At 43.7% G+C, this 27,457-nt stretch overlaps 1 protein-coding gene across 3 annotated transcripts in view; it reads right to left on the bottom strand.

Moving 5' to 3' along the window:
• Positions 1-27,457, bottom strand: part of LOC141053013 (uncharacterized) — a 230,009-nt gene that overhangs the window by 48,685 nt on the left and 153,867 nt on the right. For all 3 annotated transcript variants that reach the window (XM_073550343.1, XM_073550342.1, XM_073550344.1), the window contains exons 2-6: positions 4,647-4,796; positions 4,343-4,522; positions 4,127-4,250; positions 3,950-4,047; positions 3,661-3,751 (exon numbers count right to left, since the gene is read on the bottom strand). In XM_073550343.1, the coding sequence (XP_073406444.1) occupies positions 3,661-3,751; positions 3,950-4,047; positions 4,127-4,250; positions 4,343-4,522; positions 4,647-4,724 (571 nt within the window). In that variant the 5' untranslated portion in view covers positions 4,725-4,796. The remainder of the gene's footprint in view (positions 1-3,660; positions 3,752-3,949; positions 4,048-4,126; positions 4,251-4,342; positions 4,523-4,646; positions 4,797-27,457) is intronic.

Genomic DNA, 27,457 nt, shown 5'->3' with positions numbered 1-27,457 from the left:
AATCTGTCAATAATCTGTCGCAGGAAAACGATGAAGAAATACATCAGGATAAGACTTTGCCAACAAACAGCAACCTTGTACGCCTTCAGAGTCCTCCTGGATGGAGAAAGAAAAATGTTGTGAAGAAGAAACGGAGAGTGGTGGTCATGGGGGATTCCCTGTTGAGAGGAACAGAGGCCGCTATCTGCAGACCGGATATAACTACAAGAGAAATGTGCTGTCTTCCAGGTGCAAAAATTAAAGATGTGTCTGACAGGATATCAGGACTCTTCAGACCTACAGATGACTACCCATTCCTGCTACTACATGTGGGGACAAATGACACCACAAGAAACGACCTGGAAACCATCTGCAGAGACTTTGAAGACTTAGGCAAGAAAGTGAAAGAACTGGGAGCGCAGGTGGTCTTCTCTTCCATCCTCCCAGTGGATGGCCATGGAACAAGGAGGTGGAATAAGATTCTGCAGGTGAACAACTGGCTACGTCGATGGTGCCGTCAGCAACGACTTGGATTTCTGGATCACGGAGTGAACTACTTATACGATGGACTACTTGCTAGAGATGGGGTGCACCTTACGAAGACTGGAAAGCAGGTATTTGGAAGTCGCCTTGCTACACTTGTAAGGAGAGCTTTAAACTAGAACAACATGGGAAGGGAAGCAAAAGAACAGAAAAAGCCATACACCTGACAAATGCTACTGAGAACTCTGCTATTAGAAGTGGAAAGGAAGAACAAAGACGAAAGAATCTAATTAAAAAAAATATTGGAGAAAGAGAAACCAATCACAAACTAAAATGTTTCTATACTAATGCACAAAGCATGGGCAACAAACAAGGAGAATTGGAACTACTAACACAGGAAAAGAAATATGATGTCATTGGAATCACTGAAACTTGGTGGGACAATACACATGATTGGAATACAAGACTAGAAGGATACAACTTATTTGCAAGAAACAGACTTGATAAACGAGGAGGGGGTGTCGCATTGTATGTTAGAAATGCGTATATCTGCACAGAGATTGAAGCTTCAGAGACTGGGAGTTCTGTGGAAACTGTTTGGGTAAGAATACAAGGACAGAACAATGGAAAGGACATCATTGTAGGCATTTACTACAGGCCGCCTGTGCAAGCTGAAGATATGGATGAACTCTTTATGCATCAAATGGCCAAGTTCTCCAAAAAATATGACATAGTTGTCATGGGAGATTTCAACTATCCAGACATTTGTTGGGAATCTCTCTCAGGCAAAACTAACAGGTCAAGGAAATTCTTATCCTCTCTTGCTGACAACTTTATCTTCCAAAAGGTAAAGGAGAAAACAAGGGGAACTGCTACCTTGGATCTAATCCTTATAAACAGGGAGGAAATGGTTGAGGAGGTAAAAGTGGCTGGGACCCTAGGAGGTAGCGACCATGCTATTTTAGAATTTTGGATAACTAGAGGCGGAAGACCTGTGAAGACTCAGACGTCAAGGTTAGATTTCAGAAAGGCAGATTTTAAGGGATTCAGAAAGAGAATTGGAGGGATCCAATGGCTGGATATCCTTAAAGACAAAAATGTCCAGGAAGGATGGGAAATCTTGAAAAATGAAATTCTCAAAGCACAGTTGTTAACAATTCCGAAAAGAGGGAAGAATAGGAAGCATTTAAGGAAACCAGGATGGATGAACACAGAACTTAAGCACATGCTAAAAAGGAAGCAAAAAATGTTTATAAAATGGAAAGAAGGAGGCATATCTAAAGAAGAATATAATGCGGTCTGCAGAACCTGTAAGGCACAAATCAGATTATCTAAAGCTGAAAATGAATTGAGGCTTGCAAGAGATGTCAAAAGCAATAATAAAGGATTTTGGGGATATGTCAAAAGTAAAAGAAAAGTCAAAGATGCTATAGGATTTTTACAGGATGAAAATGATGAAATGGTAAGACAGGATGTTGAGAAGGCTGAACTTTTAAATTCCTATTTTGCATCTGTTTTCTCTCAGAAAGGAAATGTAACATCAACTGTTATTCACTGTCCTATTAAGGGAATAGAAGAATCCAGGATATCTATAAACAGAAAGATAGTGAGGAAACACTTAGCTAACCTAAATGTATTCAAGTCTCCAGGTCCAGATGAATTACACCCCAGAGTACTGAAGGAGATAGCAGAAGAAATTTTTGAACCCCTCTCCATAATCTTTGAAAATTCTTGGAGAACAGGAGAAGTGCCAGAAGACTGGAGAAGAGCAAATGTTGTTCCTATCTTCAAAAAGGGGAAGAAGGTGGACCCAGGCAACTATAGGCCGGTGAGTCTGACTTCTATACCAGGAAAGATCTTTGAACAAATTATTAAACAACATGTATGTCAATACCTGGATAAGAATGAAGTGATTAAACAGAGTCAGCATGGGTTTGTAACTAATAAGTCATGTCAGACTAATTTAATTTCCTTCTATGATGGTATTACTGATTGGGTGGATCAAGGAAATGCTGTAGATATAGTATATCTTGACTTCAGCAAAGCATTCGACAAAGTCTCTCATACAATCCTTATTGAAAAAATGACTAAGTATGGAATGGACAAGGCAACTGTTAGGTGGATTCATAACTGGCTTAGTGATCGGACCCAAAGAGTGGTCGTAAATGGCTGCACATCCAGTTGGAAGAATGTCTCAAGTGGGGTACCACAGGGCTCTGTCCTGGGCCCTGTATTGTTCAACATCTTTATCAACGATTTAGATGAAGGAATTGAGGGTAAACTGATTAAATTTGCTGATGACACAAAGCTAGGAGGGATAGCTAATACTAGAGAAGAGAGAGGGAGGATTCAAAAAGATTTAAATAAACTGGAGCAGTGGGCAGCAACTAACAGAATGGTTTTTAACAGGGAGAAGTGCAAAGTACTACATCTGGGCAATAAAAATGAAAAAAGCATATATAGAATGGGAGGAATAGGGCTAAGTGACAGCACATGTGAAAAAGACTTGGGTATACTAATAGATCACAGACTGAATATGAGTCAACAGTGTGATGCAGCAGCAAAAAAGGCAAATGCAATTCTAGGATGTATTAACAGAAGCATACAGTCTAGATCACGTGAAGTAATTATTTCCCTCTACTCCTCTTTGGTCAGACCTCATCTGGAATATTGTGTCCAATTTTGGGCACCACATTTTAAAAAAGACATCAACAAACTGGAGCAAGTTCAGAAAAGAGCGACCAGAATGGTGACCGGTCTGCAAACCCTGTCTTATGAGGAAAGGTTGCAGGATTTGGGAATGTTTAGTTTGCAAAAGAGAAGACTGAGAGGAGACTTAATAGCTGTCTACAAATATCTAAAGGGCTGTCACATTGTAGAAGGATCAACTTTATTCTCATTTGCACAAGGAAAGACTAGAAGCAATGGGATGAAGCTGAATGGGAGGAGACACAGATTAGATATTAGAAAAAACTTTTTGACAGTTAGAGTGATCAATGAGTGGAACAGGCTGCCATGAGAAGTGGTGAGTTCTCCTTCAATGGAAGTCTTCAAACAGAGGCTGGACAGACATCTAACTGGGATGATTTAGCGAATCCTGCTTTGAGCAGGGGGTTGGACCAGATGGCCCAGGAGGTCCCTTCCAACTCTACGATTCTATGATTCTATGATTCTCTGAAGTTAGTGTTTACTACTCACCTGGGTAGTCATGTGTAGGAATCTCCTCTTTACACCCCTCATCACCCCTCATATATGTCTCTGTAGTATTAATATGGGTCACATTTTTAACCTGAAACAAATTTTATAAGAGTCATTGACAGATGGGGAAGTCAAATCTATGATCAGCTCTAACCCTGCCATCTCCACCGTTCTCATTACACAAGTATAAAACATATAATACTGGTGGATAAAACAAGACTGAGCACAAGACCTTCACAGCCATCTACACATCATAGGGGAGATCTCATGACACCTTCTCTCCATCTACCTGATGATCCTGAGGAACATTGTGATCTTCTTGTTTACAGTCCTGTAGAAGAAGTGGACGAGGACATCTCTCTGGTGTTGTCCTCTTACTGGAAAGAACTAGAGGAAACACATACAGGGACTGAATTTATTCTTTACATACAGATAATTATGGGCCATGTGTATTTAGTTCTATTACCTGGTAATGTGAGGGGCTGGTGAACCTCCATCATGACGTCCTTGTATAGATCTTTGTGTCCTTCTACATATTCCCACTCCTCCATGGAGAAGTGGACAGTGACGTCCTGACACCTTATAGGAACCTGACATATACAATGATACTGTCATCCCCCAGATCCCTTCATAGTGTTACTGTATAAACTGTGTAATGTCCCAGCATTCCCAGCAGTGTCACCTCTCCAGTCAGCAGCTCAATCATCTTGTAGGTGAGTTCTAGGATCTTCTGGTCATTGATATCCTCATGTATCAGGGGGAGAGGTGGAGGTTCCATAATTGGGCTCAGGGGTCTTCCACATCCCTCAGACACAGGGTCCTGACAGCACTCACCAGTGGTCTTCTTCACTACTGTGTAATCCTGGTTATGGAGAGACACATTAATAAATCTCACTACAGACATTTCCAGAGTCCTCACCTCTCCAGTTCTGTCCGTCTGTTATTTCCATAGATAAGAATGATGTGACGTCATCAGAATCTCTCACCTCTCCAGTAAGCCGGAAGAGGATCTCTAGGGTGAGGTGTAATATTTTCTCCGCCATCTTGTCTCTGTCCTCATCCATCCTTGATGGGGCAATCAGGAAAATTCTCTTATATAGAAGATCTCCACTGAAAGAATACTATACTGTAGGGACCTGAATGAGAAGATGATGATGATGTAATATCAAAGGATCCAGTAATACAATTACTGGAGATAAAAAGGGGAAATATCAGGGGATGAAATATGTACAGATTTTGTACTCAAGATCTATTGATTGTTGAAAAATCCCTTTTTCTACATCACGATGCCCATTAGATTCTGTTGTCAATACCGACTGTCTCATCCATGTGGGTTAAACATTGAAGAAAAAAATAACGAAAGTTCCAGCACTTTGAGATTGATAATCTAAAAGTGATAGTTAATTGTAATCATCAAAACACTTCAAAAACCCTCCGAAAAACGCTGTTGCCGTTTTTTTTGCAATGTTTTTTCAATTTCTCATTGATTTCTATAGGAGAAAAAAATGCTGCAAAAACGCTGTAAGACCGTATTCTTGGTACTGGATAAAGTCTATTCCTCATCTAACTTAAAAGGTTCCCCTGCGATTGTCTCATTAGACACAGAAAAGGCCTTTGACAACATTAATTGGGAGTGGTTATACAAGATCTTAACAAGGATGTCTTTAAACTTTTAATGACTGCTTTCCTTTAACGGCGGTAGTTAAGGGTACCTAAACCATGGAGAAAGTGTATAGCGCCCCCCAGAGTCGGATTTTCTCCGGGGTCTCGGCTGCCGGGGGTAGCCGAGACACCAGAGAACATGATTCGGGTTGGATTTTACGTCCCGCCATGGCAGGATTTACCCTTATCCTTTATGAGGGCACACTTGGTGAAAATGCTTAGTACAGTCAGGCTCATGTACCAATTACAAACCCTACCATTACTGGTAAAACACTCTGATGACACCATACTCAATAGGGCCTTTAGTAAGTTTATCTGGAGAGGTAAACGTCCTAGGATTAGTCTGAGCAAACTCACATGTCTAAAGACGATGGAGGCATTAACTATAATCTTGCCTGCCTCTCCTGCTATATAATTGACTAGCTTCACAAAAGACACACGTATTCTGATCACACACTGGAATCCGATAATGTATACCCCTTTAACGTAACTGCTCTCTTCCATTCCCGTATTGCCTCATTACCTTCTGTAGTAAGGAGATCGGTCATTCTTAGGGATACTATCTCCACTTGGAAGGCGGTAAGGAAAAAGTTTGGCATTTCTTTTAAAATTTCAAAACACTTTCCATTATGGCTAAACCCTGAATTCCCTCCGGGTAGCGAAAATAAGATTTTCTCAAAATGGCAACAGGCGGGGATTAATACTGTCTCTCATCTTCTCCACCCAACGGAACTGAGATCGCTAACTTGTACAGAATGTCTAGAGAGATATAACCTACCTCCCCAACACTATTTTCAATATAAGCAAATCAAACTCTCCATTATGGCCAACTTAAAAGACGTTACATCCGAGGCTGCCCAAACCGAGTTGGATGTCATTTTGTTATCTCCCATGGGTACCCCTTCAATATTGGTTCTTTACTCTGTAATTAAATCTGATCTATTGGGGGTGCACACAGACATCTCTAACCCCTTAACCCCCAAGGGTGGTTTACACGTTCATGACCGGGCCAATTTATACAATTCTGACCACTGTCCCTTTATGAGGTAATAACTCTGAAACGCTTCCATGGATCCTGGTGATTCTGACATTGTTTTCTCGTGACATATTGTACTTCATGTTAGTGGTAAAATTTCATTCATATAACTTGCGTTTATTTGTGAAAAAAACGGAAATTTGGCGAAAATTTCGCAATTTTCCAACTTTGAATTTTTATGCTCTTAAATCACAGAGATACAGCACACAAAAAACTTAAGTAACATGTTTACTTTACATCAGCACAATTTTGGAACCCAAATTTTTTTTTCTTAGGAAGTTATAAGGGTTAAAAGTTGACCTGCGATTTCTCATTTTTACAACACCATTTTATTTTTTAGGGACCACATCACATTTGAAGCCACTTTGAGGGGTCTATATGATAGAAAATACCCAAAAGTGACACCATTCTAAAAACTGCACCCCTTAAGGTGCTCAAAACCACATTCAAGAAGTTTATTAACCCTTCAGGTGAATATTTAAAAAAAAAAAAAAAAAAATTAACATTTAACTTTTTTTCACAAAAAAAATACTTCAGGTTCAATTTTTTTTATTTTACCAAGGGTAACAAGAGAAATTGGACTGCAAAAGTTATTGTACAATTTGTCCTGAGTATGATGATACCTGATATGTGTGTGGGGGGGGGGGCACTGTTTCGGTGCATAGCAGAGCTCAGAAGGGAAGGAGCGCCGTTTGACTTTTTCAATACAAAATTGGCTGGAATTCAGATCGGACGCCATGTCACGTTTGGAGAGGCCCTGATGTACCTAAACAGTGGAAACCTCCCACAATTGACCCCATTTTGGAAACTAGATCCCCCATGGAACTTATCTAGATATGTGGTGAGAACTTTGAACCCACAAGGGCTTCACAGAAGTTTATAACGTACAGCCGTACAATTAAGAAATCATATTTTTTCCACAAAAATGATCTTATCACCCCCAATTTTTATTTTCCCAAGGGTAACAGGACCCTAAAAGTTATTGTGCAATTTGTCCTGAGTACGCCGATACCCCATATGTGGGTGTAAACGACTATTTGGGCGCATGGCAGAGCTCAGAAGGGAAGCAGCACCATTTTACTTTTTTGGCTGGAATTGAGATCGGACACCATGTCGTGTTTGGAAAGCCCCTGATGTACCAAAACAGTGGAAACCCCCACAAATGACACCATTTTGGAAACTAGACCCCCCAAGGAACTTATCTAGATGTGTGGTGAGCACTTTGAACCCCCCCAGTGCATCACAGAAGTTTATAACGACCGGGCGTGAAAATAAAAAAATCGTATTTTTTCAACAAATATGATCTTTTAGTCCCTATTTTTTTTATTTTCCCAAGGGTAACAGGAGAAATTGGACCCCAAAAGTTGTTGTCCAATTTGTCCTGAGTACGCTGATACCCCCGTATGTGGGAGAAAACTACTGTATGGGCACACATCAGGGCTCGGAAGGGAAGTAGTGATGTTTCGGAATGCAGACTTTGATGGATTGGTCTGCGGGTTCATGTTGCTTTTGGAGAGCCCCTGATGTACCTAAACAGTGGAAACCCCCCCACAAGTGACCCCATTTTGGAAACTAGACTCCCTAAGGAACTTATCTAGATGTATGGTGAGCACTTTGAAACCCCAAGGGCTTCACAGAAGTTTATAATGCCCGGGCATGAAAATAAAAGAATCGTATTTTTCCACAAAAATGATATTTTTGCCCCCAATGTTTTATTTTCCTAAGAGTAACAGGAGAAATTCGACCCCAAAAGTTGTTTTGCAATTTGTCCTGAGTACGCTGATACCCTATATGTGGGGGTAAAACACTGTTTGGGTGCATGGCAGAGATGGAAGGGAAGGCGCACCATTTGACTTTTTCAACGCAAAATAGGCTTGAATTGAGATCAGACGCCATGTTGCATTTGGAGAGCACCTGATGTGCCCAAACAGTGGAAACCCCCCAACCCTAACCCCAACACACCCCTAACCCTAATGGTAAAACGGAAATAAATACATTTTCTTTTAATTTTATTATTTTTCCCTAACTAAGGGGGTGATAACGGGGGATTTGATTTACAATTTATAGCGGGTTTTTATTTTTGGCAGCTGTCGCACGCTTAGGCTATGTGCCCATGTTGCGTTTAAATCTGGACACTGAAAACCGGACTCCTTCCCAGAAATCGCGCGTTTTTTTCCGCAATTTTCGCGTGCGATATTCAAGCACTTTCCAAGCGATTTGAAGCATCGCTTGGAAAGTGATTGACAGGTTGGTCACACTCGTCAAACATAGTTTGACAAGTGTGACCAGGTTTTTAGTATTGAGGCTGCCTATGCGGCCTCAATAGTAAAAGAAAGAATGTAAAAAATTAAAAATTAAAAAAATCGGGGTATATTTACCTTTCGACGTCCCGCGCAGTCTCAGCGACGCTCCCGTCCCCAGCGATGCCTTGCGAGACCTGTGATGACGTTGGTTTCGCGTTGCTATAGCGATCTCACGAGACCGCTAGAGTCACGAGAGACTACGTCATCACAGGACCTTGCCGCAAGGCATTACTGGGAACGCTGGGAAGGTAAATATACCCCGATTTTTTATTCTTTTTTTTTACAGGGGTATGGTACCCAGGGCCTGGAGGACAGTCTCCTCTCCTCCACACCGTGGGTACCAACCGCACATGAGACGCTTAACTTCGCGCATGGTGGGCATAGCCACATGCGGGAAGTAAGCGATTCTCATGCATTCCTATGGGTGCGGAATCGCGGAAATTCTTTGCGATTCCTAACAAAAGAAAGAGCATGCTGCGATTTTTTCTGCGATGCGATTCCGCCGTGGAAAAAAGCGCAGCATTAGCACAGCATGTACGGAATGCCATAGGAATGCATGGGGGGCGTTCTGTACAAGATTTTTAAACATTTTCGCGCCGAAAACGCTTAAAAATCGCATCGTGGGCACACAGCCTAAAAGAAGCTTTTAATTGTAAAAATAGTTTTTGCATCACCACATATTGAGAGCTATAATTATTCCATATTTTGACCCACTGAGTCATGTGAGGTCTTATTTTTTGTGGGACGAGTTGACGCTTTTATTGGTATTATTTTCGGGCACCTGACATCTTTTAATCGCTTTTTATTCCGATTTTTGGGACGCAGAATGAACAAAAACCAGCGTTTCATGAATTTCTTTTGGGGGGTGCGTTTACACCATTCCGCCTGCTGTAAAATTGATAAGACGGTTTTATTCTTCGGGTCGGTACGGTTACAGCGATACCTCATTTAGGTCGTTTTTTTATGTTTCGGCGCTTTTATGCAATGAAAACAATTTTATAGAAAAAAATTATTTTTGCATCGCTTTATTCTGCGAGCTATAACTTTTTTATTTTTTCTCTGATGCTGCTGTATGGCGGCTCGTTTTTTGCGGGACAAGATGACGTTTTCAGCGGTCCCATGGATATTTATATGCGCCTTTTTGATCGCGCGTTATTGCACTTTTTGTTCGATGGTATGATAATAAATTATTATTTTTTGATTCGTTTTTTATTTTTATTTTTTAAGGGGTTCGCTAAAGGGGTTAACTAATGGGACAGTTTTATAGGGCGGATCGTTACGGATGCGGCGATACCAAATATGTGTACTTTTCTGTTTTTTTTTATTTCCAAAAAATGAATTAGGGAATTTTTTTTTATTTATTTAGCGATTTTTTAAAAATTATTTTTACACTTTTTTTTTTTTTTTTAACTTTATTACAATGTCCCAGGGGGGACATCACTGTCATGTGACAGATCGCTGATCACTGTCACAGGCACTGCACAAGGCTTCCTCCTTGCCTGCGCTTTGCAGGCATGAGGAAGCCAGCTCCATGCAGGCCCCCGAAGGTCCCTGTCGCCATCTTGGATTCGGGGACCTGCAGGGATGGAGCCCCGCGCAGCAGCGCTGCACATTGCGCTGCTGTGGGGGGGCTCAGGGAAGCACGGAGGGAGCCGCCTCCCTGCCAATGCTTCCCTTTAACCCCCAGTACACCGCAATCGTGTTTGATCGCGGTGTGCAAGGGATTAAACGTGTGTAAGGGGTGTGCAAGGGGTTAACATTGTGCCAGGTGTCAGCTGTGATAATCAGCTGACACCCGGCCGCGATCAGCGGCGCTCACCACGTGGGCGCCGCTGATCGCTGTGACGTACTATCCCGTCCCTGGGAATTAAGTCCCAGGGCACATGGACGGGATAGTACGTCACATGACAGAAAGGGGTTAAATATTGGAAGCAGCCATTATACTATGTAGAAATCCCTGCAAGATTAGAGCGGGATGGAGCGCGTTTAGGAAACACATTATAAATGAAATGTGGAGAGACACCCAGTATAAAATCATGCATGGGGCCATTTATGCTTTCAATATTCCTAAAAAGATCCTCTTTCAAATAGACTACTTATCCTAAATGCCATCTCTCTATCTCCGACCTCATGCATGGCCTGTGGTCTTGACCTGCGTCAGTCTCTTTTTGGGGTCTGGTATCAATTTTTATTAATACCATTTGGGGCTCAGGTTACTCCCTATCTCCTTCCTTAGCCTTATTTCACTTCAGCACAGATGCTCCGAACAGGAGGTTCTCCCAAACTGCTGCATACCTTGCAAAGAAAATGCTTCTTAAATACTGTCTGGACCCAGACTTACCCCCATCGCAGAACTGAGAGCACAAATGAAACATTTCCTGGAAACAGAACAGCAGGATGCTCTATGTAACATAGAGACACAAGCAGGCAAGTTTCTTTGGAAATGGAAGCAATTTATTGTGAACTGTTGCTCTTCGGGGAAAAGAGAATATGGTTAAACCTTTTGTCTCTACAGCCTGGTATATATTGGAGGACCTCAAAAACAATCTGAGATCAGAACGCCTACATTAAAAGTGGGCAGGGAGGTAACTGACCAGGGTTTATATTCTGCTTATGAATAAAGGAATTTTTATGATGGTTTTAGTAATATACACTGTCCGCTGAATCACTTGATAGGATGGATGTTGATGGTCTAAAGGTTTAAGTGTTAATTTTTTTGTTTTTTTTTTATGTATTGCCAGACACATTTGTAAAAGATGTCTCTATCTGTCCTGTCTGCGTATGGACAATTGATTATAGCATACAGTCTGGTTTGTTGCCTTTTTTTTTGAAAATGCTAATACTTTTTCTTTAACCCCTTCATGACCCAGTCTATTTTGACCTTAAAGACCTGGCCATTTTTTGCAATTCTGACCAGGGTCCCTTTATGAGGTAATAACTCAGGAACGCTTCAACGGATCCCGGGGATTCTGAGACAGTTTTTTCATGACATATTGGGCTTCATGTTAGTGGTAAATTTAGATCGATAATTTTTGCGTTTATTTGTGAAAAAATCAGAAATTTGGTAAAAATTTAGAAAACTTTGCAATTTTCACATTTTGAATTTTTATTCTGTTAAACCAGAGAGTTATGTGACACAAAGAGGTAACTAAATAACATTTCCCACATGTCTACTTTACATCAGCACAATGTTAGGAAGTTATAAGGGTTAAAAGTTGACCAGCGATTTCTCATTTTTACAACAAAATTTACAAAACCATTTTTTTTAGGGACCACCTCGCATTTGAAGTCACTTTGAGGGGTCTATATGGCAGAATAAACCCAAAAGTGACACCATTCTAAAAATTGCACCCCTCAAGCTACTCAAAACTACATTCAAGAAGATTATTAACCCTTCAGGTGTTTCGCAGGAACTAAAGCAACGTGGAAAGAAAAAAATGGACATTTTAATTTTTACAACAAAAATTTTCTTTTAGCATCAATTTTTTCATTTTCACATGGGCAACAGGATAAAATGGATACTAAAATTTGTTGGGCAATTTCTCCTGAGTACACCGATACCTCATATGTGATCATAAACCACTGTTTGGGCGCACGGCAGGGCTCAGAAGGGAAGGAGCGCCATTTGACTTTTGAATGGAAAACATGCTGGAATATTTAGCGGACACCATATCGCGTTTGGAGAGCCACTGTGCGCCTAAACACTGGAGCTCCCCCACAAGTGACCCCATTTTGGAAACTAGACCCCCCAAGGAACTTATCTACATGCATAGTGATCACTTTGAACCCCCAGGTGCTTCACAAACTGATCGGTTAAAAAAAAAAAAAAAAAGTACTTTTTTTTCACAAAAATTTTCTTTTAGCCTCAGTTTTTTCATTTTCACATGGGCAACAGGATAAAATGGATCCTAAAATTTGTTGGGCAATTTCTCCTGAATACATCGATACCTCATATGTCGTCATAAACCACTGTTTCGGCGCACGACAGGGTCCGTAAGTGAAGGAGCGCTATTTGACTTTTTGAATGGAAAATTAGCTCCAATCGTTATCGGACACCATGTCGCGTTTGGAGAGCCCCTGTGTGCCTAAACAGTGAAAACCCCACACAAGTGACCCCATTTTGGAAACTAGACCCCTTATGGATCTTACCTAGATGTGTGATGAGCACTTTGAACCTCCAGGTGCTTCACAGAAGTTTATAACGCAGAGCAGTGAAAATAAAAAATCATTTTTTTTCCTCAAAAATGATTTTTTAGCTCGCTATTTTTTATTTTCGCAAGGGTAACAGGAGAAATTGGACCACAAAAGTTGTTGTGCAATGTGTTCTGAGTACACCGATACCCCATATGTGGGGGGGAACCACTGTTTGGGCGCACGGCAGGGCTCAGAAGGGAAGGAGCGCCATTTGACTTTTTGAAATTAAAATTACCTCTAATCATTAGCGGACATCATCCCGTGTTTGGAGAGCCCGTGTGCCTAAACATTGGAGCTCCCCCACAAATAACCCCATTTTGGAAACTAGACCCCCTAAGGAACTTTTCTAGATGCATAGTAAGCACTTAGAACCCCCAAGTGCTTCACAAAAGTTTATAACGCAGTGCCGTGAAAATAAAAAAAAAATTTTTAACTCAAAAAATTATTTTTTAGTGCACAATTTTTTATTTTCACAAGGGTACCAGGAGAAACTGGACCCCAAAAGTTGTTTTCCAGTTTGTCCTGAGTACGCTGGTACCCCATATGTGGGTGGGGGCCACTGTTTGGGCACACGTCGGGGCTCGGAAGGGAAGTAGTGACGTTTTGGAATGCAGACTTTTATGGAATGGTCTGCAGGCATCGTTACATTTGCAGAGCCCCTGATGTACCTAAACTGTGGAAACGCCCCACAAGTGACCCCATTTTGGAAACTAGACCCCCCAAGGAACTTATCTAGATGTGTGGTGAGCACCTTGAACCCCCAAGTGCTTCATAGAAGTTATAATGCAGAGCCGTGAAAACAAAAAATCATTTTTTTGCTAAAAAAAAAATGATTTTTAGCCAGCAATTTTTTTTCCACAAGGGTAACTGGATAAATTGGACCCCAAAAGTTGTTGTCCAGTTTGTCCTGAGTACGCTGATACCCCATATGTGGGTGGGGACCACTGTTTGGGCACATGTCGTGGCTCGGAAGGGAAGTAGTGGCATTATGAAATGCTGACTTTGATGGAATGGTCTGCGGGCGTCATGTTACATTTGCAGAGCCCCTGGTGTGCCTAAACTGTGGAACCCCCCCACAAGTGACCCCATTTTGGAAACTAGACCCCCCAAGGAACTTATCTAGATGTGTGGTGAGCACTTTGAACCCCCAAGTGCTTCACATAAGTCTATAACGCAAAGCTGTGAAAATAAAAAATCTTTTTTTTTTCCTCAAAAAATGATTTTTTAGCTCGCAAATTTTTATTTTCCCAAGGGTAACAGGAGAAATTGGACCCCAATAGTTGTTGTCCAGTTTGTCCTGAGTAAGCTGATACCCCATATGTGGGGAGGAACCATTGTTTGGGCGCACGTAAGGGCTGAGAATGGAAATAGTGACATTTTCAAATGCAGACTTTGATCGAAAGGTCTGCGGTCGTCGTTACGTTTGCAGATCCCCTGATGTGCCTAAACAGTAGAAACCCCCACAAGTGACCCCATTTTGGAAACTAGACCTTCCAAGGAACTTATCTAGATGTCTGGTGAGCACTTGGAACCCCCAAGTGCTTCACAGACGTTTATAACACAGACGTGAAAATAAATAAATCATTTCTTTTCCAAAAAAATAATTTTTTAGCCCCCAATTTTTTATTTTCCCAAGGGTAACAGGAGAAATTAGACCACCAAAGTTGTTGTGCAATTTTTCCTGAGTACACTGATACCCCATATGTTTGGGCACACGTCGGGGCTTGGAAAGGAGGGAGCACCGTTTGACTTTTTGAACGCAAAATTGGCTGGTATCAATGGTTGCACCATGTCGCGTTTAGAGACCCCCTGATGTGCCTAAACAGTGGAAACGCCACAATTCTAACTCCAACCCTAACCCCAACACACTCCTAACCACAACCCTAACCCCAACACATTCCTAACCCTAATCCCAACCATAACCCTAACCCCAACACACCCCTAACCCTATCCGTAACCCTAATTCCAACCCTAACCCTAATTCCACCCCTAACCCTAATTCAAACCCTAACCCTAATTCAAACCCTAACCCTAATTCAAACCCTAACGGAAAAATAAAAATAAAAATAATTTCTTTATTTTATTAGTTGATCCTGCCTATGGGGGTGATAAACGGGGGGTTTATTTACTTTTCATTCTTTTTTTATCACTGTGAGAGTTTATCACAGTGATCATAATAGAATGAAGGGAAATTGCAGCCGGCAGGCGGACTGCGCATGCGCCCGCCATTTTCAAGATGGCGGCGCCCATGGTCCTGGACCGCGGGACACCGGGAGGCGGAGAGGGGCATTGGAGGTATCGGGGGGGGGTTGGAAGGTGGGGGGGAGCACAGAGAAGGGGGAGGGGAGCCGATGATGACGGCAGCGGCACATTGCCGCTGTCAGTCGGTATCGGGGGCCGATCGGCCCCGTGAGCCGGGGGGGGGTCGGATCACGGTCTCCAGCCATGTCTGATGCTACTGCAGCATCGGCCATGGCTGGATTGTAATATTTCATCAATTTTCATTGATGAAATATTACTATCGCTCTGATTTGCTGTTTCACTTTTAACAGCCAATCGGAGCAATCATAGCCACGTGGTGGCGAAGTCACGCCCCCTGTGGTGAAGAACAAAGCCACCTGTATCTGCGAGTCGGGTGACCTTTCAGTGACCTAGGTCACCCGACCCGCAGGGGGGCTTTAAAGTCATGACGCCACATAGGCGTCATGGGTTGTTCTGGCACGACTTTTCATGACGCCTACGTGGCGTCAAAGGTCGTGAAGGTGTTAAAAAGTGCTGCAAGACTAAATTCACACTGGGACTTTTTGCTGTATTTTTAATACTAATTTTCACTTGCGTTTTAGGCTGTGTGCCCACGTAAGCGTTTTTGTCACGGTCAACGTGTGTCTGGACGCAGATGTTACCGCAAGGCGAACCCATAACACACGTGACCCTGGATACAGCGCCTCCAGTGGCAAATTTAAATAATAATACGTGCAGATGGATACACCGCCTCCACCTGGCGAATTTAGGTATTACACGTTAATATAAATTCTGGAAACCCCACCTCCAGTACGGCGAATTCAAACAACAAGGGGGAACCTGGGAAACACTAACAATGGTGGGCCCTGCGATAGGGAATGGGGACGTGGAGACCTCCTAAGCTCCCCTGAGCCAGTGTTCCTGCACTCCTTACGTTCTCTATACAGGCTCCGCACCTGTCACCGCACGCGAACCTTAAACCCTTGCTCGCCCTGACCCTAAACCCTCACTAGGGAATTGGTCGGTGCGGAGACTAATCCCACCACTGCACTAACACACATGAGGAAAGAAGACAATACAGGGGAAACACCACTCAGCTTTAGGCTCTGTGCTTATGCTCCTGCAACAGAGCCCCACCACCTGCGTGCGTCTTCTCCTCCACCCAGATCCATCACCATCCTGGATCCTACACCATAGTGCAGCCTTGGAGCAGAGTCCATCTCCAGTTGCAGCAGTCCAATAACAGAGTCCCAAGGATGAGTCAGCCTCTGCCAAAATTCTAAGCATGCTTGAGTCCAGCTCTCGGCCACCAAGTCGAGCATGCCGAGTGCAACTCTCTCCATAGTCGCCACTCCACAAAGCCATGCACGCACTTCCCGCCGACACCATAAACTGCGACTCCTCCACGCCATGCCAGCAATTCCTGCAGATACCATTAGCTGCCACTCATCTCCTCTGGCTGACTGCGCAGGACTCCTCTTCAGCTCTGTGTTCACCCAGGCTTCACAAACTCAGAATGAATCAATCAATATCACCAGCAGTGATTGCACACCCTGAGACTCACTTATAGAGCCCCACACCTGATTCATAATTACGTGCACATTAAACCTAAAGTGCGATACCACTAACCACCACCGGGGACAGTCAAGTCACTTGGCACTTGCCAAAGTAAAAAAAAATTCACCCTGTGCAATTTAAAACTGTCAGATCAAATTCAGATCATGACAGTTTTTTTTGCGTGTAAGCCGGCAAAAACGCTTAAAAAATCGCTTAAAAGAAGCATCCCATTCATTTTAATTCATTCTGCACTTTTTGTGCATATTGATGCGCTTTTTTCCGGGAAAAAAACGCATCGCGGTAAAAAACGCAGCATGCTCATTAATTTTGTGGCAAATTCCGTGTTTTTACCTATTTTCTATGAGGCTGAATTCACACGTCGCGGTTTTTCCGGCGGTTTTTAACGCGCATTTTTGCAGCGAAAACGCAAAAAAAAAACAGCATCCCATGCATTTTTATGGGATTCCACAATGCTGTGCTCATGCTGCGGATTTTCCAGCGGCGAAATCGCATCACATTCATCCATTATAAGTTTATGCTTCGAACATACAACACTGCCCTTCATCTCTCCAAACAACCTATTTCAACATCCTCATCACCTCACTGTCCAATAACCCGAAACGTCTCTGACATTTTCATTCTCTACTCAACCCAAGAGTACAGGCCCCAACCATGGCGCTTCAAGCTGACGATCTGGCCAATTACTTCAAAGAAAAAATTGACCAGATCCGACAGGAAATTATCTCCCAGTCATCTCATACCATGCACTGTCCTCCCTCCCCCACTGCATCTACCTCACTCTCGAACTTTGAACCAGTCACAGAAGAAGAAGTAAGTAGGCTCCTTGCATCTTCCCGCCCAACCACTTGCACCAGTGACCCATTTCCGTCACATCTACTCCAGCCACTTTCCCCTGCTGTCACCCCTCACCTAACTAAAATATTTAACCTCTCTCTCTCTCTCTCTTTTCTGGTATCTTTCCCTCCTAATTAAGCATGCCGTCATACATCCACTACTTAAAAAAAAAAAAAAACATCCCTCGACCAAAACTGTGCCGCTAACTATAGATCTGTCTCTAATCTTCCCTTCAGCTCTAAACTCCTGGAATGCCTGGTCCACTCCAGTCTTATCCGCTATCTCTTTTATAACTCTTCTCGACCCTCTCCAATCCGGTTTCCGCTCTTTACACTCTCCTGAAACTGCCCTCACTAAAGTCTCTAATGATCTAACAGCTAAATCAAATGGTCATTACTCAATGCTAATTCTCTTGGATCTCTCTGCAGCATTCGACACTGTAAATCACCAGCTCCTCCTCACTATGCTCCGGTCCATTGGCCTCAAAGACACCGTTCTCGCCTGGTTCTCCTCCTCTCTCTCTGACCGCTCCTTTACTATAGCTTTTGCTGGCTCCTCCGCCTCTCATCTTCCCCTTACTGTTGGGGTTCCTCAAGGATCGGTTCTAGGCCCCCTCCTCTTCTCTTTGTACACTGCCCCAATTGGTCAAACAATCAGTAGATTTGGTTTCCAGTACCATCTCTATGCTGACACCCAATTATACGCTTCTTCTCCTGACATCACGCCAGCCTTTCTAGAAAACACCAGCGATTGTCTAAACGCTGTGTCTAACATCATGTCCTCACTATATCTGAAACTGAACTTGTCAAAGACTGAACTCCTTGTGTTTCCTCCCGCTTCTAATGTACCTTATACCCGACATTGCCATTTCCGTGTGTGGTTCCACTATTACTCCACAGCAACATGCCCGCTGTCTTGGGGTCATATTTGACTCCGAACTATCCTTTGTCCCCCACATACGATCACTGGCTCGCTCTTGTTATCTGCACCTCAAAAACATTTCTAGAATTTGACCTTTTCTTACTTTGGACTCCGCAAAAACTCTTACTGTTTCGCTTATTCATTCTCGTCTCGACTATTGTAACTCTCTTCTAATCGGTCTCCCTCTTACCAAACTCTCCCCCCTCCAATCTGTCTTGAATGCTGCTGCCAGGATCATATTCCTCGCCAGTCATTACACCGATGCCTCTACCTTGTGCCAGTCATTACACTGGCTACCCATCCACTCCAGAATCCAGTACAAACTTATTACTCTCACCCACAAAGCGTTTCATGGCTCAGCACTACCCTACATCTCCTCCCTTGTTTCAGTATACCATCCTACCCGTGCCCTCCGTTCTGATGACCTGAGGTTAGCATCCACAATAATCAGAACCTCCCACTCCCGTCTCCAAGACTATACACATGCTGCACCAATTCTTTGGAATGCACTTCCCAAGTCAACGATTATTCCCCAATCCCCACAATTTTAAGCGTGCCCTGAAAACTCATTTATTCAGACTGGCCTACCGCCTCAACACATTAACCTAATCTATCCCTGCGTGGCACAGCCAAAAGTTTTTACCATAACCAGGTTCCCCGCATCATGGTCCCGCATGCTTTATGCATCCATTAGCCCTTGTGTCTTTACTGTTACACACTTAACATTATGGCTGGTCCATACAATCAGGGCAACTGTTACCACCCACCTTTCGTGTCTCCATTTTTTTTTCCCTCAGATTGTAAGCTTGCAAGCAGGGCCCTCATTCCTCTTGGTATCTGTTATGATCTATGTGATTATTGTTATGCTGTAATGTCTGTCTGTACAAGTCCCCTCTGAAATGTAAAGTGCTGCGGAATATGTCGGCGCTATAGAAATAGTATTTATTATTATTATTATTATTATCGTAGAAACATATGCAGCATGCTCATTAATTTTACGGAATCGCGGCGATTCCGCCCACATAGGAATGCATTGTTCTGCTTACTTTCCGCGTGTGGCTGTGCCCAACATGCGAAAAGCAAGCAGAACATTTGCGGATGCTACCCACGGTTCGGAGGAAGGAGATTCTCCTCCAGGCTCTGGGTACCATATCCCTGTAAAAAAAAATAGATTAAAAAAAAAATAAAATAAAAAAAAATCGGGTTATATTCACCTTCCGGCGTCCCACGCAGCCTTCCCGGGCCTCAGCGATGCTCCCGTTCCCAGTAATGCCTTGCGAGACCTTTGATGACGTCGCGGTCTCGCGATACTGTAGCGGTCCCTATTCCAGGCTCGCCACATTCATATCTATTGTTTTTTTAAGCTGTGATGAATCCTCAAAGGGAAGTGCATTTTTCTTGGCTACTCTTGCCACCTGCACATCCACTTTAGGAATATCCCAGCTAACTGATTCACCCTCCAGAAGAAACCCATGTTTAAGTTCTGTGGGGGTGCTCAGCCATTCCTCTGGGGACTCCCATTCCTGAGAGATCATGGTCAGGATGATCTTATGGACCAGGAACCCAATCCGCCTTCCTGCTTTCAACCCTCCAAACATTTCATCCTGCATTGTTTGGGAAACCTGTTTCTCCTCCAAGCCCTTAGTGCTATAGACTGCACTAATTAACTCCTCCATAAATTCTGTGGAGAAAATATATTTTTTAGCCTCTGATATCTTATGGGATGATGATTCCTCCAATTTTTCTGAATCTGAGCCATAAGAGCCTTCAAAATCCAAGTCAGAATACTCAATTTGGATCTCTCTCTTCTTAAGGGGGGGATGGCCGTGGAGAAGGAGGTGGAGGAGGGGGAGGTGTGAAATTAGCTAAGGAGGATTGGACCTCCTGCTTGACCAGGGTACATATTTCATGTAGGAGTGAGGGATGTTCATCCCTGACCACCTTATCCGTACACTCCTGACATACCTTCTTCTCCCACTGAGAGGGAAGCTTCTTATTACAGATGGCACACTTGAGGACCTTTATAGCAGGGTTTAGAAAGGGAGAGAAGTATAACAAAAAAGGGAACCCACTACTGCACTGTACCCAGGACCCTAGAATAGGATCCTGGGAAAGGACCCCCCCCCTCTCCACAGACTTATTGAGGCTGGGGCAGCGCTGGGCTCTGCAGATGCAGGGCAGGAAGCAGACACACCCCATCCATACTGTAGGGATTAGCCTTACCTGGAGGTGTCTTCTGGCAGGTTTATATAGGAATAAATCCTGTCATCAGCACCATATGATGGTCCCTCCTCCCCCTCCGGGTCCTGAGCAGGCATCAACGGGTTCAGCGTGCTCCGCACGCCGTTCCGAGGCAGGGAGTCTGGAGAAAGCTGAAACCGGAAGTGCATGCGTTTCACAGTGGAACACAAGGCCCAGAAGTGACTTGCGCGCAGCTATGACATCACTTCCAGGTCGCCGAACAGAGTGCACTGAGGAGAGCTCTGGGAGGGCCTGTGGGAGCAAAGGAGGGCCTGGGAAGGTCCTGAATCCACTAGAAGCAGCATGGAGGAGAAGAGCGAAGCCCACAACCACCACTGCCCAGCTAAGAACAGATACACTGCGGCGCAGGCCACACAGTGTACGGACAAAAGAAAAAACCTCTCCATGCCCCATGGGGAACAGGAAAGACACTGGCAAACAGGAGGTGGGAGGGGCTTTTAACCTCCTTGTGCTTCCTGTTCCCCATTAGGGCGTAGAGACAACCTCCTATGCTGTCGTGGAAGGTGACTAGAGAAATAAGGAATCCATTAGGGCGAGATTTGTTAACATGTGTCCTGAAAAGAGGGAATAATTCAAAAGACCTTTTGCAATTGGCTAAAGGGGAGGAGCAGGAGTGATTGAAACTTGTAGAACAAATAGAGTAAGTTTCCTTTACTATAAAGGCGGGAAGGAAGAGAGGAATGCAGCGCCCCTCACCCACTCACATGGCAGAGAGGCATATTGACTGTTACAACTAAGGACAACATGGGTGGGTCTTAGGCTATGTGCACACGTTGCAGATTTTGATGCGAATCCGCAGCGTTTTTTGGACGCGTGGAATTGCATCAAATTCACAGTGTACAGTCATGGCCAAAAGTTTAGAGAATGACACAAATATTATATTTTCACATGATCTGCTGGCCTCTGGTTTTTATGTGTGTTTGTCAGATGTTTTTATCACATACAGAAATATAATTGCAATCATATTATGAGTAGCAAAAGGTTATATTGACAGAATGAGTTAATGCAGCAAGTCAATATTTGCAGTGTTGACCCTTCTTCTTCAGGACCTCAGCAATTCTCCCTGGCATGCTCTCAATCAACTTCTGGATCAAATCCTGACTTATAGCAGTCCATTCTTGCAAAATCAATGCTTTTATTTTGTCTGAATTTGAAGGTTTTTGTTTGTCCACCCGTCTCTTGATGATTGACCACAAGTTCTCAATGGGATTAAGATCTGGGGAGTTTCCAGGCCATGGTCCCAAAATCTCCATGTTTTGTTCCCTGAGCCATTTAGTTATCACCTTTGCTTTATGGTAAGGTGCTCCATCATGTTTAAAAAGGCATTGTTGATCGCCAAACTGCTCTTGGACGGTTGGGAGAAGTTGCTCTTGGAGGACATTCTGGTACCATTCTTTATTTATGGCTGTGTTTTTAGGCAAGACTGAGAGAGAGCCCATTCCCTTGGCTGAGAAGCAACCCCACACATGAATGGCTTCAGGATGCTTGACAGTTGGCATGAGACAAGACTGGTGGCAGCGCTCACCTGGTCTTCTCCGAATAAGCCGTTTTCCAGATGTCCCAAACAATCGAAAAGGGGATTCATCAGAGAAAATGACTTTACCCCAGTCCTCAGCAGTCCACTCCCTGTACCTCTTGCAGAATATCAGTCTGTCCATGATGTTTTTTCTGGAGAGAAGTGGCTTCTTTGCTGCCCTCCTTGAGACCAGGCCTTGCTCCAAGAGTCTCCACCTCACAGTGCATGCAGATGCACTCACACCTGCCTGCTGCCATTCCTGAGCAAGCTCTGCACTGCTGGTAGCCCGATCCCGCAGCTGAAACACTTTTAAGAGACGGTCCTGGCGCTTGCTGGTCTTTCTTGGGCGCCCTGGAGCCTTTTTGGCAACAAGGGAACCTCTCTCCTTGAAGTTCTTGATGATGCGAAAGATTGTTGACTGAGGTGCAATCTTTCTAGCTGCGATACTCTTCCCTGTTAGGCCATTTTTGTGCAGTGCAATGATGACTGCACGTGTTTCTTTAGCGATAACCATGGTTAACAGAAGAGAAACAATGATGCCAAGCACAGCCTCCTTTCAAAGTGTCCAGTGATGTCATTCTTACTTAATCATGACAGATTGATCTCCAGCCCTGTCCTCATCAACACCCACACCTGTGTTAATGGAGCAATCACTGAAACGATGTTAGCTGGTCCTTTTAAGGCAGGGCTGCAATGATGTTGAAATGTGTTTTGGGGGATAAAGTTCATTTTCTAGGCAAACATTGACTTTGCAAGTAATTGCTGTTAAGCTGATCACTCTTTATAACATTCTGGAGTATATGCAAATTGCCATTAGAAAAAATGAAGCAGTAGACTTTGTAAAAATTAATATTTGTGTCATTCTCTAAACATTTGGCCATGACTGTAGTGCACAACCAATGTTAGTCAATGGGACATTCAGAATTGGTGTGCACATACTGCGGAAAAATACAAGCGGATTTGCAGTGTTTTATTTTCTGCAGCATGTCAATTCTTTTTGCGGATCTACAACGATTCTGCACCCATTGACTTCCATTGAGTCAGTCAAATTCCCAGCAAAACCGCAGGTGTAAAAAGATTTGCGATTTTGCTGCGGAGTTGAGTGTGAAAAACCCTGCAGATAGGGAGGAGGAAGAAAATGTGGGCGGAGGCTATGTGTATGTTGAGAATGTGCGTGGGTCTGTCTGCGGGTGCCTGTATCTGTGTGTGTGCGCGGCTATGTGTGTATGTGTGTGTGCAGGTCTGTGTTTAGGCAGGCAGCGGCTGATGGGACTACTAGTCCCATCCGGCCATGTCTGCTACAGTGACAGCATTAGCCGATAATGGGACAGTAGTAGTCCCATCATCTGGCTACCGTGTTTAATATTAAAAAAAACAAAACAAAAAAAAAAAAAAACACATGCAGTACACATACTCACCATTCAGCTAATCCCCAATGCCCTCGATCGCCTGCAAAAAAAAAATAAAATAAACCAACAGTATACTCCCTGTTCCGATGTAATCCATTTAATAATGATTGTCCCACGATGATCTCTCGTGTAGAGCTGGACCGCTCTACAGGGACTCCAGTGTACAGTGACCGGAGATAATCCTCCGCAGTGTATCCCTCCGCCACCAAGAGGTCACCGGAGTTCATGCTGTCACTTGTAGCACCGCTGCGTGAGAAAATTCTCACGCTTCGGTAGTGCCGTAAAGTGAGAACACGAACTCCGATGAAGTACACTGCGGGAGTATTATCTCCAGTCAGTGTGTCATCGGAGGCCCTGTAGAGTAGTCACATCTCTTGCACCATCCATGTAAATTGTTAATGATCATAAAAAAAAAACAACAAATAAATACCGGTACTTGCAGTATGAGTGCAGAGGCATGGAAAAAGAGAGTGTTCTCCAAGTAAATCATCATAAAATGCTACGATGATTTCCCAAACAAAAAAAACAACATTAATTACATGCATCACAGATCTGGTTGCCAAGTATCAACAAAAAAACTAAAAGTTTGACCAGAGATAATTTTAATCATTGGGATACAACCGGTAAATTAAAATCTACTGGTTTCCAATAATTAGGATGAAGTGATTGGGGGCTGCTGCATTACAAGGGTATGTGCACATGTTGCGGATTTGCTTGTGGAATTTTCTGTGCAGATTCTTCCTCTTGGCAGAAAACACAGTTAAAAATCCACGTGTTTTTATGCATTTTATGCGGATTTTCATACTTTTTTTTCATGCGGATTTGTATGCGTTTTTGTAAGCTAAATAAAGATTATTTAAGAAAAAAAGAATTGTGAGGTCATTTCTTTGTCCAACCTCTTCTTTTACATACTCCATTGAATACCATAATATCACTTTATATTCTATGAGTTGGCTACTTTATAATCTATGAGGAGGGGCTAACCCAACCCCTGTTACATAATTAAGACGTGTACTACCTTATATTATACCCTATTAGCAAGTTTTACAGCACAATTGGTGGACTTGTATTTTTTTCTATGTATCTACATAGTGGGCCCCAAGAATGATTTTCTCTGGTGGGCCCAAGGTGCTCCAGTCCAACGCTGCATACATACACCCCATGATTGTGTAGCTTTGATATACCGTAATAAAAAACCCCAGGGTTTGAACATGTCTCCGATGAACCCATTGATAACGCAGATGTTGAGTTTTTTGTAGATGGATCCAGATATCAAGATGCTGGTCGGTTCTACACTGGTTATGCTGTAGTCACACAACATAAGCTAATAAAAGCCGAACTACTCTCTCCTCACCTATCAGCACAAGAGGCAGAGCTGAAGGCACTCACTGAGGCGTGTAGAGCGGCTGAGGGTAAGGCTACGTTCACACGTAGCGGAACTCTCACGGAAGTTACCGCGAGAATTCCGGATTCCATTCCGCGGGAAAATTGCATTTTAAATTCCTGCGATTTTCCCGTGGAAAAACTAGCTATTTGCAAGTGTAATTAGCTTGCAAAATGCTAGCGTTTTGCAAGCGAACTGGAGCATCGCTTGGAGAACTGATTGACAGGTTGGTCACACTCGTCAAACATAGTGTTTGACGAGTGTGACCAACTTTTTACTACTGATGCCACCTATGCAGCATCAGTAGTAAAAGATAGGATGTAAAAAATATTGTTATTCTTACCTTCCGGCGTCCCGCGTAGAACAACAATATTTTTTATTTTAAATTCTATTTTTTACAGGGATATGGTGCCCAGAGCCCGGAGGACAGTCTCCTCTCCAGACCGTGGGTACCATCCGCAAATGTTCTGCTTACTTTTCGCATGGTGTGCACAGCCAAACGCGGAAAGTAAGCAGAACAATGCATTCCTATGGGTGCGGGATCGCCGCGATTCCGCTAAATTAATGAGTATGCTGCGCTTTTTACCGCGAAGCGATTCCGCCGCGGAAACAAACGCAGCATTAGCACAGCATTGCGGAATCCCATAGGAATGCATGGGATGCTTATTTTTTGTGCTTTCGCGCCAAATTCGCGGGTTTCAAACCGCCACGGAAACGCGAAAAAAACTCTATTTGTGAACTCAGCCTAAGACTGCCAATGTGTATATAGATAGTAGGTATCCTTTTGAAATTTGTCATGATTATGGTCCAATATGGAAAGTCAGGTCTTTTCTAATATCAAATGGGATACCTATAAAGAATGAGGAGAGCATGCAAGCTCTGATGGAGGCTCTTCTGTTACCAACTAAGCTTGGCGTGGTGAAGATAAAACCAGGTGATGTCAGGGCGATTTTATTTTCCCCTGCAAATTTACCTTTCGTTTGATACCAAACACGCCATGTCTGCGTGTTACTGGGATGCAGAAACTATTTCTCCGTTTTCTGAGGACCCTGGGAGCTGCAAAACACTGCCGTGTGTAGCTTTAATTACCGTATATACTCGTGTACAAGCTGACCCGTGTATAAGCCGAGACCCCTTATTTTGCCACAAAAAACTGGGAAAACTTATTGACTCGTGTATAAGCCAAGGGTGCTGCTGCACAAGGGTTAATGGTGGTCCAAAAAGATGCTCCATAGATAAATACCCCCCATATGCTGCACAAGGGTTAATAGTGGCCCAAGTAGAAGCTCCATATAAAAACACCCCCCATATGCTGGCTCAAGTAGAAGCTCCATATATAAACACCCCCCATATGCTGCACAAGGGTTAATGGTGGCCCAAGTAGATGCTCCATATATAAACACCACCCATGCGCTGCTGCTATAAAAAAAAACAAAAAAAAAAAAAACTCACAACACATACTCACCTCTGTCACTGGGGGCCAGGCGCCGGTGTAGCCGCTGGCTCAGGCCCCCGCCACTGGCTATATTTACCGTTCCCGGTTCCATCGCTGTTTCCCAGGTCCTGTGCAGTGACGTTAGCAGAGGGCGCGCACTGACTACGTCATCGCACCCTCCGCTAATGTCACAGCCAGAGGACCGGAGACAGCGATGGAACGGGGAGCGGTAAGTATTGCTCTGCTCCGCCGTCATACTCACCACCCCCCTCCTGGCGCCCGGTCTCTTCAAGCCCTTGCTCCAGCATGATGTCGGCGTCCCAGGCTGTTCCTGCATTCAGCGGTCACTTGGTACCGCAGCCGCTCATTAAATATGCGCATATTCATGAGTTTAATGAGCGGTACCACATGACCCTTGAATGCAGGAGCAGCTGTGACACTGAGATCATGGGGGGAAACAGGGGGCTGCAGAGACCGTGCCAGGAGAGGGGGGGTGGGGGGAGTATGGTCTCTTACACCCCCCACTCCCCCTTCCCCGCATATGACTCGTGTATAAGCCGAGAGGGGGGACTTTCAGCCCCAAAAAAAGGGCTAAAAATCTCGGCTTATACACACGAGTATATACGGTATACCGAAATTACAAAAAATATAATTTTTCCTGTCTCTAGGATTATCGTATGTTATTAAATTTGACGAAATTTGACGTGGAATAGACAAAGGAAATGGCCAGGGTAATAAAGTGTCTATACTGCTGAGGGGAGGGGATAGAATTTCACAGAGGCAGAAGCAGAGACTTGCAGCTGTGTGGCTGCATTGTGAAGCTCAGTGTTCAACCAAATGGGGGTCGTGCAGCCGGAGCCCTGTATGTATACCTAAGAGCAATAAGAAATACTTCATATTTTCCTGACAATGGGGTTTGGGGAAAGAAAAATCTTCCATGATGACTGTGTCCCAGGTATTGACTCCATTCAGGGATGGATTCGGTTCATTGATGACATATTGTTCATCTGGGAAGATACTAG

This window comes from Dendrobates tinctorius, unplaced genomic scaffold (assembly GCF_039654945.1).
Source record: "Dendrobates tinctorius isolate UK_male_01 unplaced genomic scaffold, ASM3965494v1 ptg000164l, whole genome shotgun sequence".
In the NCBI taxonomy this organism is placed as follows: domain Eukaryota; kingdom Metazoa; phylum Chordata; class Amphibia; order Anura; family Dendrobatidae; genus Dendrobates; species Dendrobates tinctorius.
Note: the sequence above shows the minus strand (reverse complement) of the source record. Positions and strands in the feature narration are given on the sequence as shown.